The sequence below is a fragment of the Oryzias latipes genome, chromosome 10 (assembly GCF_002234675.1).
Source record: "Oryzias latipes chromosome 10, ASM223467v1".
In the NCBI taxonomy this organism is placed as follows: domain Eukaryota; kingdom Metazoa; phylum Chordata; class Actinopteri; order Beloniformes; family Adrianichthyidae; genus Oryzias; species Oryzias latipes.
Window position 1 is genome coordinate 10,611,637 of NC_019868.2, and position 13,328 is coordinate 10,624,964.

At 37.8% G+C, this 13,328-nt stretch overlaps 1 protein-coding gene across 8 annotated transcripts in view; it reads left to right on the forward strand.

Annotated features, from left to right (window-relative positions):
• The window catches only part of atp11c (ATPase phospholipid transporting 11C), a 60,286-nt gene that overhangs the window by 25,778 nt on the left and 21,180 nt on the right, over window positions 1-13,328 (forward strand). For all 8 annotated transcript variants that reach the window (XR_002873968.1, XM_023959026.1, XM_023959025.1 and 5 more), the window contains exons 4-7: window positions 8,240-8,320; window positions 9,420-9,527; window positions 10,737-10,865; window positions 11,737-11,825. Coding sequence is in view for 7 of the 8 variants with exons in the window: in XM_023959026.1 (XP_023814794.1) it covers window positions 8,240-8,320; window positions 9,420-9,527; window positions 10,737-10,865; window positions 11,737-11,825 (407 nt within the window). In the remaining variant the exon portion in view is untranslated. The remainder of the gene's footprint in view (window positions 1-8,239; window positions 8,321-9,419; window positions 9,528-10,736; window positions 10,866-11,736; window positions 11,826-13,328) is intronic.

Consider the following 13,328-nt stretch of genomic DNA (forward strand, 5'->3'; position numbering starts at 1 on the left):
TTCGTGGGAGTTTGCTCATCCACACCATATGCGTCTTGTGAATTTGGGAAAGGCGTTTGACCATGCTGCCCATGGTGTCCTGTGGAGGGTGCTCTGTAAGTATGGGGTTTGAGGAGTCTTACTAAGGGCTGTCCAATCCCTGTATTACCAGAGCTGGAGCTTGGTTTTGCCTAGGTGGCAGTAATTCTGACCTGTTCCAGGTACACTTTGGACTCCAGCGGGGCTACCCTCTATCGCTGGTTCTGTTCATAATCCTTATGGACACAATGTTAAGGCACAGCCAGGGGCTGGAGGGAGTCTGATTTTGAGACCATAGGATTTCCTTTCTGCTCTTTGCAGATGATATTGTCCTGTTGACTTCATTGAGCCGGAACTTCTAGTAGGGGTAGTTTACAGCCGAGTGTGAAGCAGCTGGGAAGGGGGCCACCACTGGGGCCATTCTGAGGCCAGTTGTACTTTGTCTTTTCTAGTCGCTGGAGTGCCCTTTCCTCAGGAGTTCAGGTATCTTGGGGTTTCGTTCATAAGTGAGGGAAGATCCTAGCATGAGATCAACAGGCAGATTAATGTGGTGTCCGCTGCCTTGCAGTTCGGAGAGGTAGAAGAGGGAGCTGAGCAGGAGAGTGAAGCTCTCAATTTTCAATACTCATCTTTGATCTTGAGCTCTGGAGTATGACCGAAAGAAAGATGTTTCAGATACTATGCTGTTTTTTTATTGTTTTTAATTTAAGTTAGACTTTGACTTGTTTAAAAAAAAGGCTTTCAGACAACATGTCAAATGAAAAGAGCAATAGAGTTGGGTATCACTGCAAAAATAGTAAATCGATTTTATTATGTTTTTTTTATTTCAACTTTTCATTTGAAACCAATGTATCTATTAACGTGAGGTTTTTCTGTAATTAATGATGATAAATAATGGTGAAACTTTCAAGTCATATTTTTCATGATTAAAAACTAACAGTATGCAGTTTTTTGCTTAAGAACTAATACAAATTTGCATGAAAGGCAAATAAATTCATACATTTGATGACTTAACATAACTTTGTTTTACAAAAAAGTAAAGCTTTCAGTAATAAAATGTTAACTCTTGCATGAAAGACTATCAGAAAATCTGCCCATGCCTGAAAAACTGTTTAAAAGCGGAATCCTTGCTTGAAAAGGAGTGGGAGGAAGCAAGCTTATATAATCCCACCCCTACTGAGTAAATTCATTTTATAGTTTTAGACAGTTTTTGTAATCATGGATTATTATTATGGATCAATGGATTTTTTATTTTCAAAATAATGATTGGTTTGCTTCTGATTTCTTGGTGTCTTTAGACACAAACCGACTGCTTATGATACTCTGTTCTTTGAACTGGAATTGGAGCACTCCATGTCATGCTAGGGAAGTTTCCTTTTTGTATTCTTGTCAACACCATCAAGCAGATTTAACAATACTGTTTATCATTTTAATATGGGCACTGTTCCAAAACAAACAACTGGCATTGTCTACATTATTAGTTCGCTAACATGCATGACGCAGGCTTTGAAAAACAGCAGTTTGCATGCAGTGAACGCACCTCATTGCTAGTTTTTTTAATCAAGTTCATACAAGTTTTCTTTTCTCCAAGGTTCAACAATAAAACTATAGAAATGTAAATATATACATTTTTAAAACATTTTATTTTTTATTTAATTGACATAGACTTTCTCTGCTTTTTAAATGTAAATTTTTGAAGATTAATGTTTAATCAGGTAATAAGTTCCAAATTAAATCTTTCTGCATTAACCCAAATTATAATTTTCTGTTGTCATTTGTTTTTGGTGTACAGTATTTTGCTTTTATACTTGTTCTTACAGCAAAAGAAATCGCATGTTGGTGAGGGCTGCTCACCAAAACATGGTTTTCTTTTCCAAATTCTCTCCTCTTTACGCCAAGTGGACCTGAACAAAATAAAACTTAACCAATCTAATGAGTTCAAAAGAGGACAAATGCAATTTGCTTTCACATCTGCCCTTTCTAAATCTGTCTTTTTTCGTATCCATGGAAATAGGCTGTGGTCTTTTTTTAGTACCAAAGCAGAAAACAGCCCCGTAGTGTAAACAGGCCTTGGCACTGGGCCTGAGTTCTGTGGGGATGGTGGTAGGGAATGTTTTTTTTTAAGTTCGGTTTTCCCTTGAAACTGACATCTGCCTTGATTGGTGTGGCAGTTCTCAGTAGTCTGTTCCTACGATGAAGTGAAAATGATCTTTAGTATGTTTCTAAAAAAAAAACCCAATTGTTTTCTAGAGACAGATGGTCAGATGATGTGCTTTATCCCCAGTTTCAGACTGACGTCTCCTCAACCTACCTTAAACCCATCTTCAGATTATTAGGGTTTCTCCTAACTGTTTATCATCATTGCAAATATTTTCTGCACGCTTCAGTTGAAGCAGTGCTTGTGATAAAAAACAACCAAAAAAAGCTATCACGTTTGCAGTATTTAGACTGACTCTTTTTAAAAGGATTTGCTGTGACTTCATGTTTCCACTGTTTGTGCTAGAGTATGCTATATGTTCATGCTTATCCCCATGATCCGAGTCAGTGGGTGTCCTCTGTTTGCTGATAGTGTTTACCCATTCTTCAGGGAAGTTGGCATTTCTTCACTAATCCACTCTCCAGAGGGCTACTTATTCTAACCAGTTTCTCCCCCTCGTTTTTTTTTTTTTTTTTTTACCATGCACTGTGTTTAATAAAGGCATGGAAACCGAGCCTTCATGTTTCATTTTTATTTAGCAGACCAAAAAAAACAAAAAAACAATCATGCCTAGCTAAGAAAGTGCAAGTACTCTATCAATAGGGGTGCACGGATGATCCGTGATTCATACGCATCACTAGCCATGGACCACCCCGCCCATGCGCACCTCGCGAGCGCATCATTTAAATCAATTGTCCATTCAAACCGAACGCAATTTGTTTGTCAAAGTAATGTACACTGTCTTTGATTTGACATGCATCAAAGTTGCTGCTTGACGTTTGTCCTGAAGTGTATTAACCTGCAGCACCCGCCGCGTGTGGGAGGAGCTTCGGTCAAAAGCTTTTCTCAACTTCATTATGGAGGACGCTGATGATGAGAGATCCAGTTTATTAATTTCGAAAAGAAATGTACAAAAGCATCACTGCACGTCGCTTCAGAAATCAGTCAGACACTCCCCGGTGAGGAGCAGCAGCTGTCCCGCACAGTGGTAGGAGAAAAAAAAGCTGCTCCATCTGTAAACAGGGGGAGGGGCTTTTTAGCAGTAGAAACACAGTGAAAGAATGAAAAGTAGTAAATTCTAACACCCCCTGATGTTTTCAAAGCACATTTGTTCATATGGGCATCTTTTCTATAACGGAATATCTTGAGTTCAAAGATCTCATTAATGTTTTGTTTTTATGAGCAAATTTTTAATGTTATACTTTATTTCCCAACATTAAAATGTTATACTTGTACTTTATATATGCTTTACTAAATCTATGTTTTAAAGCTTTAAAGAAAAAATAATTGTAGACTTTTATTTTGTTTTAGTTTTTCTATTTTACTCATCCAAAAAAGGATCTGAACTGTGATTTTAAAACTGTGACACAATCCAAAGAGTGAGTTTTTTTGAACCGTTGCACCCCTGTCTATCAACCATGTGCCATCTAAATTCCAACTTTGTTCAATCATTGCCTTTTTCCCCTTTATTTTCTTTAGGAGTTTGTTTCTGTTCATCTTTCTTTTTTCCTTTCTGCCTCACATAACCCCCCTCCATCTCTCTGCAGAGCTGCACTGCTGACGTCAGCAACCAGGGAGCCCTCTGTACTCCTAAGCGACACAAATAGACACAGGCTGATTAAAAAAAAAGTAGCACTCTTCTATAAATAGCTTCTGCATGCCTTTGCTTGAATTTGATCGAACGGGAATAAAGCATTGTGAGAGAGGGTGAAAATGAGAACAGGAGGAGAGAGTGACTGGGTAGGAGGACACCAGGACCCACAGCGCTGCCCGGGGGACTCTGGAGACCCGCTATCTGTCTATCTCTATGACACACTTCCCAGCTCAGATGAAGGGCTTTGTGCTGCTCTGCTCTGCTCTGCTGCTCTGATATCACACCAGCACTTCAGCAGCAGGAAACTTTTAACTCCAACTGCAGAGATTTTTTAAGGGAGCTTTTCTGTTGGTCTTATAGAAGGAATAATGAAGATATAATTGTAGGTGATTTCTAATGTAATAAGAAACACAAGCTCAGATGTTTTTTAGTTTTAGTTATTTTGCTTCAGAGCAAACTCCTGTAGAAGACTTGACTATTGTTCCATCCAATCATAAATGTACTAATCATATCAAAATTGGGAGCAAGTTGCCTTAAAACAGCTGTTGAGACACCACTGATAAAGTTGGCCTCTTGAAAAATGATATGCTGTCTTTCTAATGCAGACTTTTTTGTGTTTTCCTGTTCAGACTACTTGATGCTTCAGCACACAGCCATTAGAGCCCTCTTTCAAGGACCATTATGGCCGTTTCAATTTTACCTTAAATGTCAGAGCTTATCCACAGTTAACCTTATCATACAGCGGAGAATACTTTTGCAGGGGTCGGCATGAAAACTTGTTAATATTGCTAATTTAGTGACTTATTGAATTAGTTTATAATTACATTTTGATTGATTATACCCTTTCATTTAATTTAGAACTTGCTGACAAAGCAAGTTTCTCTGTGGCTGGTTATAACTATAGACAATGTTCTACAGAAAGTTATTGGGCCGTGCAGATGAAGGGTCAATGAGCAGAATATGAACACGTCTTTCCAAAACCAGGAACATATTTGGCTAATCAACTACCTCTTGCTCTTATTTATCACTCTGTTATCTAGAAAAAAGATCCTGCTGCTTTGTAGTTCAAATAAACCAATTCATAAACACAATTCTTTATCTTGTTCTTTACAGCAGCAAACATTAATTGCACACTTTTGACAATAACAACCAACTTGTAAGACTTATAAAAATATTACATTTGGTAGTGATTAAACAGACGGTAAAATAACAGAGATTTGGTGGAGAAAGAAATTTGTAACAAAAAAATAAATCAAAATGAAGAATACTAGAAGAGTAAAGCATCGCAACAACACAGGACATGATCTGGTGGGCTGGTTTCAGTGTACAGTCGCACCTTTGGCTGCATCTTTAGCTTCCTGAAGAAGTACACATGCAAATAATAATCAGAAGAACACTGTTGGCAAAATATAACTAGATAACTTCCTTAACATCATATTATTAAATACAGAAAAGTAAGACTGCTTGACTTTACCATGTGGCTGTAGGATTAATTTTAAAGCTGTGACGGTAACACTGAAAAAGACTGCAATTCTTCCGTGGTGACTCTTAATGTTCCTGTCAAAATGATCAAAATTATTTTGGAATTTGATTGTAAACTCATAACTACCAATAAATGAGCCCTGATCATTCTCCTTTAGTGTTTTTTTTTTTTTTTTTTTACAGATGCTGAACATACTGCTTTACTGTAGTCAGTGTACTACATCTGATGTGGTCATCTTGGCCATTATGTGGATTAGATTATGAGGGTAAAGAGAGATTTTCTTTAGAGTACTCTCTTCTGGTAACTCAGTACATGAGAATTAAATTAATACAGGTAACCCATAGATCAAACAATAAACAAGCATAGGACATAGTTTATGGTGACTCTGGAGTCAGTTTTATCCTTTTATTATTGTCTCTATCCTGGTCTGCTCTTATGTCTCTAAATCTCAACCCTTCCAAAAATGAATACATGGGTTGAACAAAGGCTTTATAGCCACTGAAACACAGCTAGTAAAGGCTGTTTTAGAGCTGAGGTTTACCTGTCAATGTAGGGTTTCATTGACAGTGGGTCAATAAAAAGACTACCGCTCTAGGTTTGCTAAATTTCAATGTTGAATGCAGAGTAGTATAAGATGTAAGCTATTCTTAGATTGTAAGTATGTTTATTTCTGTGGAAAAGTTGCCTTGTTTTACAAATAAGTGGATGAGAATGTTTTTGAAACAAGCTACCAAACAGCCATCTGGTAAAGTGACCTGGCTTCACTTACTTCACTTGAAACGTTTTAAAGTGATGGGGCTACCCCTAATTTTGACATGTAAACAGGGCTGTAGCAGTATTCTTTTTGTCAGACTCCTTACTGGCATTCCATTGTCAAAATTAGCTTTCTGAGTTTTCCCCTCCTTAATTGGAATCTTAGAAAGGCATTGATAGACAAGTAGCGTGTGTGTGTTATATGAAGGTGTTTGAGTAGATAAAGACTGGGGCTTTGTTTTCACTTCATGTTAGGAAACTTGCACTTTATATTCAGTTGAGGTGCGAGGGAGGAAAACACTGGAGACTGCATCAAAATGCATCCCTGACAACAGAGGTGAGCTGATGTCTCTCTGACACTTTGTAGCTCTTCTGGTCAGAATATCAATGAGCTGGATTGGTTGTGTGTACGAGTAATAATTCAAACATCTCTGTGAGGAAACAAGTAGGAAATGAGGAAATAAGTCCGTATTCTGCAAAACCTGGAATGTTGGGGAAATCCAATTGCTGGTTTTGAAAGAACTCTGTGTTAAGGTGCTTGTGTTTTTGAGATTTACTTGTGTTGGACCTTTGTAACATACTTTATTAAGCTGCTTGGTCATTAGTTCAGAATTATTACAAAAGTAAGCCCTGATAATGCTGCCACATGTCCTGAAACTGGGTCTGGTTGTTCCTGTAATACATCTGGGTGGGCAAGGGGAGTTTGACGAAGTCCTTTTCTGTCTACCCCTCACATCTAGACACAGTTGTTGGCATTCCAATCAGTATAGTGCTTAACTCAGGGGTGTCAAACTCGTTTTGGTTCGGGGACCACTGTCTGATCCCAAGTGGGCCGGATCAGTAACATAAAAGCCAAAATCAGCTTTGTTTTTATGTTTTTTTTACTCAGTTGGAAAAAATGCCTCAACCAAAATTGTAGCCTAATCAGTTATTATTACAAATTAACAGAGGCCAATGGATCTCAAATAAAATGCATTTCACTTAAAAAAAAGGTTTATTCAATTTTACACAGACTGAGTATTTCACATCTGACACTGAAGCAATCCCGTTAATAAACTCAAGAGGTGCTACGGTAAAGAATTAAACACATTTCCTAAAATGTAAATGTGCAACTCAATGAAAAATTAAACTAAGTTAAACTTGCAAACATTTGTGAACATAAGAATTTGAAGTTAACCTCCTTTCTCTCCTGAAACTCACCCATCCATCAATATCAGGATTTAGATCCTGTGCAGAAACACATTTACTGTCATTCAAGTGTGCACAACACATTGAAATGTCCAAGAATCTATTCGTGGTTTGCTGCCTAAATTTTGTGGTAACACCTGCTCTTTTCCTGACCTTTAATGGGGCGCCATCAGTGACCAGACTGACATCACATGACCAGTTTTTTCCAACATAGTCTGGCACAGTAACTAGAGAGCTGACTATGTCATCAGCCGTTGTTGTGTCCATCAACTCAAGAAACTCCGCTGTGACGGTCTCTTTAACACCTCTAATACATATGCACAGTTGTGCAATATCTGTATCTGTGCTTTCATCAATAGTGACCAAAAGTAGCTAGGTGTCACTGCTCCATCACTGACGTCATGGTTGCAGTAAATGCAGACGGTTATTTTGTCAGTCCAGCTAATAGTTTGTAAATCTTTGCTTTTCTTAACTCCCCCTGCAAATGATGAAACTTTTCTTTATGGTGAGTCTCATAGTGGTGCTGAATGTTGGATTCTTTGAGAACCTGTTGCTGACATACGAAGCATGCAGGTTTTGCATTCAACTCCGTGAACGAACAAAACTCTTTCCATTTTTCCTGGAAAGCGCAGCCCTCTCCATCCTTTTCTTTTCGTTTTGACAACATTTTGGTGCTTAGGGTGTCACTACTGATCATCCTTATAATTTGTATTCTTCATGACTGGGCCGGATTAAACCATCGGCTCGCGGACCGTATGTTTGACACCCCCGGCTTAATTCATTTGACTAAAAGCTCTGTCTCATGTGTTCCCTTGCAAGAATTCGAAAAGCTCCTGAAAGTGGACTACACCCTACATTTACAGAGAAAAGCCATCTTTAAACAGTCACCACACATCGCTCCTCCTGCAGTGTTATTTTATGTACATCTAAAAGCACAGATTTTTAAGTTGGGGTTCATTTGTCTTAAAATTAAGATTCAAAAACATGTTTTTCTTTTTCCTTTCAGGTGATAGTGGACACCCCCACCAGCCCAGTCACCAGTGGCCTACCTTTATTTTTTGTGATAACAGTAACTGCTATCAAACAGGTAAGACATGGCTTAATTTGTCAGAAATGTGCTAGTAGTTGATACTTTTTTTAAATATCCAGCTAGAACAGCCAGCCATGTCCTCATTTCCTGGTTGTCTCCCATTTCCACATAACACATTAAATCCCTCTGCTTTTATAACTCCCCTGCTGTGATTTTAGTTTGAAGGATCAGAATAATCATCTCTTGGGTTTCGCTTTAATGTGCTCTGCTGGGGAGTTCTGATTGGTGTGAAGATGTATTATCCTCCAGAGAAGTGTCAGTGAAAGAAAGGAAGAGCAAGACTAGAAAACAATACAAGTTATCATGCAGTGTCTATTTATTTGGTTTTACTGCTGGGGCTTTGAAACACACAATAGTGGGTGGGCTTCCTTCCTTAATGCTTTGGGAAGCACTGGAACTCCCTTAGCCAGGCTTTGAAGTCGGACACCTGGGAAGCATGTCTGGCAATATTAGTCAGGTGTAGGGGAATTCTACTGGCCATCTGTGCAATGCTTCCTCTTCTTGTTTCCTCCCTGGCACTTCTCCACATTTCTCAAGTAGAGTTATACCAGATTCTGGCTCAGCCTGTAGTGTCAGTGTGTGTCCTCCCTTTACACCCCTCCCATCACTGCACCATCTCCCATCAATATCTTGATGTTTGTTGGAAGAAAACACAACATTTTGAGCCTATTAAGACTGCAGCATATTTCTTATTTGTTTTATTTTTACTTTTTGCTTTTGCACCACCTGACTCAGGATTATAGTTTGAATGCACTGCTGGGCATGCTCACCATCAGATTTTGCCCCTTCAGGCACACAATGACGAAAAAGTCCTACAATTTAAAATGTATGCATGATATAGTCTTCTCCTAAGGATACATGACATCGTCTTTTACACATTTTACTTTCGTTGTTCTTTTTCTGTCATGCTATCCTTTTCTGAAGCCAAAACTCTTTCCTGGCTCCCCCCTCCTGGACAGACACAGCTCAACTGTGCCACTTTGTGTTGATGTCAAAGCTCTTTGTGTCCTGTGGGAACTAATACCAAATGGAAAGTTTGTTCTTTTTTGTTGCACTAAGCAAATAATACAATTCTGATTTTGAAATATTGCCATAGGGATATGAAGATTGGCTGCGGCACAAGGCTGACAATGAGGTGAATAAGTATAAAGTGACGGTGCTTGTGGACGGCAAGAGGATAGAAAGCGAGAGTGAGAAGATCAAGGTACTTTTTATGAAAGATTTTTTTTTCTTGGATCAAACATAAGCTACTGGTTCATTGGTGTGATTGTATTTGGAATAAATTCACAGGCAGAACATGCTCTGTCCAGACCATGATCTGCCTGTGAATATAATAAGCCTATTAGGTATTTAAACATGGATCTAAGGTCATTAATCTATCAACACTCAGATGTTACCTGAAACCTGAAAGTTTTTTTAAGATGCAACAAAATAGGCCAGTTTCATTACTAGAACTTTTTCTCTTTCTATTTTAAAAGAATTGATGTTGTTCTTTAACAGGTTTCAATCACAACTGGACTGACAAGTTTTTTTTGTTTCATTAATATAACACTTATTCTCTCTAATATCTAGTGAAGAACCTTGGGGTCAAATGTGGCCTCGTCTTAACCTTAAGTTGCCTGTTTAACAGATATAAAGAACTGCATATCACAAAAGTTTTCAACCTTTTTATCCTGAGATATGTAGTAAATGATATGCATTCATTTTTATTCAGACTCTTTAGCTGTACATCAAGACTCATTTAATCCTTGGTTTACATTCTTTTTTGTTTTTTACTGTCAACACCATCAGAGATCAGTGTTCCCATCCAAGCTATGTGGCCCTGACTTCTAGTAACATTTTGAATTCATTTTAAATTCCTCTAAGCTTCTTTAGTCAAAACATCCCATTTATACATTTATTTGTTCAAACCAAATCTGTGCTCTCAGGCTTGGGTCCTGCTTGTGGTTTCTGGTCTGTTGAAGCCCAGATGTGGTGGCAGCTCTTCCGTTTTTGTTTCTTCTCATGTAGATACAGCTGCATGTTTTGGTTTGAAGAAGCTATATTTTCTCTTGACGCACATTTTAAATACTTTTTAATAAAAAAGAATAATTTTAATTTTGGTTTGTTTCAACATAGGATCTTTATTGTTTCACAGCATGTTATTCATTAGCAAGCAACAGATGGTTAAATAACTGGCAAACAGTTAAGACTAAAAGTGAAAAGTGACTATTAACCAAACAAGTTCTTCTTACTTAGTTAGTTGTGCCTATTGCCTATTCACCTAACCGGTAGAAAATTAACTTTAGTCCCTTTCAGTTCCATAGTCGAAGACATTTCCTCGTTGTCATTATTACATGAAAGCCATCATGGCCTCTTCCTTCACCCAAAGGAGTAAGCTAATCCTAACCAGTTTATCACTGGATCTCTTCAGGTGGGAGACATTGTGGAAGTAAAAGAAAACGAGACCTTTCCCTGTGATTTAATACTGCTGCAATCTCATCGAGATGACGACACATGTTTTGTGACCACAGCAAGTCTGGATGGAGAGTCCAATCATAAAGTAAGATGCATTCCTATCCCTACCTTCATTATTTGAATCCTATGTCTTGAAAAAATATTACTTTTATGGCAAAAGAGTTTCCTTTTTCCTAAAAGGAAAGCTAATTATATGTTAAGCTAATTATATTGTCCAGCTTTATAAAGTGAAGTTAGACTTTAGAAAGTCATTTAGAAAGTCTATAGGAAACTCATGTACATTTTCAGTGCTTTTTTGTTCGGTTTGGTGTTAGAAAATCTGTATATGTTAAAACACCTAAATACTGACTTGTTGAATTACTCAGTAGTAAACAACACCCAACTCAAGAAATGTTGCCAAAATGTTACCAATAGAAAAAGAATTAACAAACTACGTTAACAGTTTTAAATTACATCTTTTCACAGTGTGGTTTAGCGTCCTTAAGATAACTTAAGCAAATGAGACAACTTGAAGCCAAAAAAAGTGACAGCGATAAAACATTGTAGCACATGGAGACGTAACACTGGTGTGTTGAGTAATTTGTGCATCACTGTCAAGAGGCTTTAAAAATGATAAAGTGGTTAACATCCAAGGAATAGACATAAAAGTCTAAAAAGCCATAATGTATCCAAAGAAAGCATTTGAATGACTCTTAAAAAGATGAATGACCTCTTCAAAAACTGTAGAATAGTCTTGCTTATAAAAAAAAGAATGTATGAGCTTGTCACCTTAAATAAAGAGTGGGTTTGTGTGATTTTCACCCTCTCATGATAAAATCCATTGTCTTGCTTCTCAGTAAGCATTGTCTTTTTGGGTAACTTTAAACTATAAAAGGCACATGGGTCTATATGACTACCTGACCCAACTGAGTCAAAACTCTTCCTCTGCTTTGTCTCCGACTCTTCCACATGTCCAGACTCATTACACAGTGCCAAACATTGAGAGCGATCTGGAATCCCTCACCGCCACCATTGAGTGTGAACAGCCACAGTCTGACCTTTACAAGTAAGTCCCAACACATTTACACTGTAGTGATCAGAGGCCTGTGGTTTGCCAGGCTTCCGACTAACACGACTGTCAAAAATCAGACACTGAGTTTGGAATAGAAAGATTTGTCTTAGATCAGGAATGACAAAATTTGTCTTCAAACAGAAATCTCAACTTTTCCCCCCTTTTAGTAGAGGACATTTGCTTTCCTCTCGGGATAAAATGATTTCATTTTGCTTGTCGCTTGTGAGCTATTATTAGATTATATGATTTGCAGAGTCAATGAAAACAACAGCATGTTTCAGGCAGTAATTAACTTCCCTCCATTCCTCTGCGCTGATGTTTGAAATGTTCTTTAGGTTAAAAAAAACTCTGAAACCTAAAGTTCTAGCACACTCCAGTCAACTTCAGAGCGGTGAAGGCTGTGATGGATTGATAACAAAGTGATGTGTAGTGAGACGGTTATTGTTTCTGGGGTGTCTTGAGGAGCACATCGTAGAGATCACACTATGAGCACAACCGATCTTGGCTTGTATTGCATTTGTTGTCTTCATGCTGGCAGTCTTCTGGATTCCTTGAACCCTTTAAAGACCCATAGTGATGAAAATTGGGCTTTTAATTTTTTTAACATGTTCTTGTGACAGTTTTCTGATGATGGAAGACATATATAAAGACAATTAAGCCTAAAATTGCATTTCAAATGAATTTCCAATGAACTTCTGCTGCTCTGCTTAAGCCATGTTCTAGACCAGTGTTTTTCAACCAGTGTGCCGCGGCACACTAGTGTGCCGTGGGAGATGGTCAAGTGTGCCGTGGGAAATTGCCCTCATTAACTGATCTAAAAACATTTTCCATCTCCAGGAAATCAGCTCTTTGTTCATCCAAACAGACCCTGATAAAACACTGAGTAGTTAGGAATATAAAAAATCTTAAAATTACTTTTTCTTTGTATTTATTTAATTCTATTAAAGACATTTTGATAAGAATGACTGTACCGCGATTTACCTGTAGCTATAACAGTTTGCGGAAAAGTCCCGCCCATTTAACTGTCTCCGCCAATCATTCTTGAAGGCTTAATCACATGTCATCAGTCTGACCAATCAGAAGTGCTTAAAGTCTTCACTTCCTTGTTCTCAGTGGCGCCTCCAGAAATTTTTCATGGGGGTGGCCAGTGGGGGGCCACATTAAATCTTGGGGTGGCACACAAAAACCATGAGCTATATTTTTAAAATTCATTCTACCAAACGTAGTAAAACAACCTGTAGAAAACCAACAGAAAGATAAATGCCTACTGATATTTTGTAGAACATGAACTTATAGTAGATACTACTAGTATAATAACTAATAGATACTAGTAGATACCATTAGTAGATACTACTACTGATATATATATATATATTTTTTGTTTATATTTAATGCTTTGGTGTGTCTGCTTGGGGTGTTCGGCTCTTGACTGAGAGATATCTACAATAAACAAAAAATGAAATCTGCTGTTCTGAAATAATAATAAAAATATCCTTC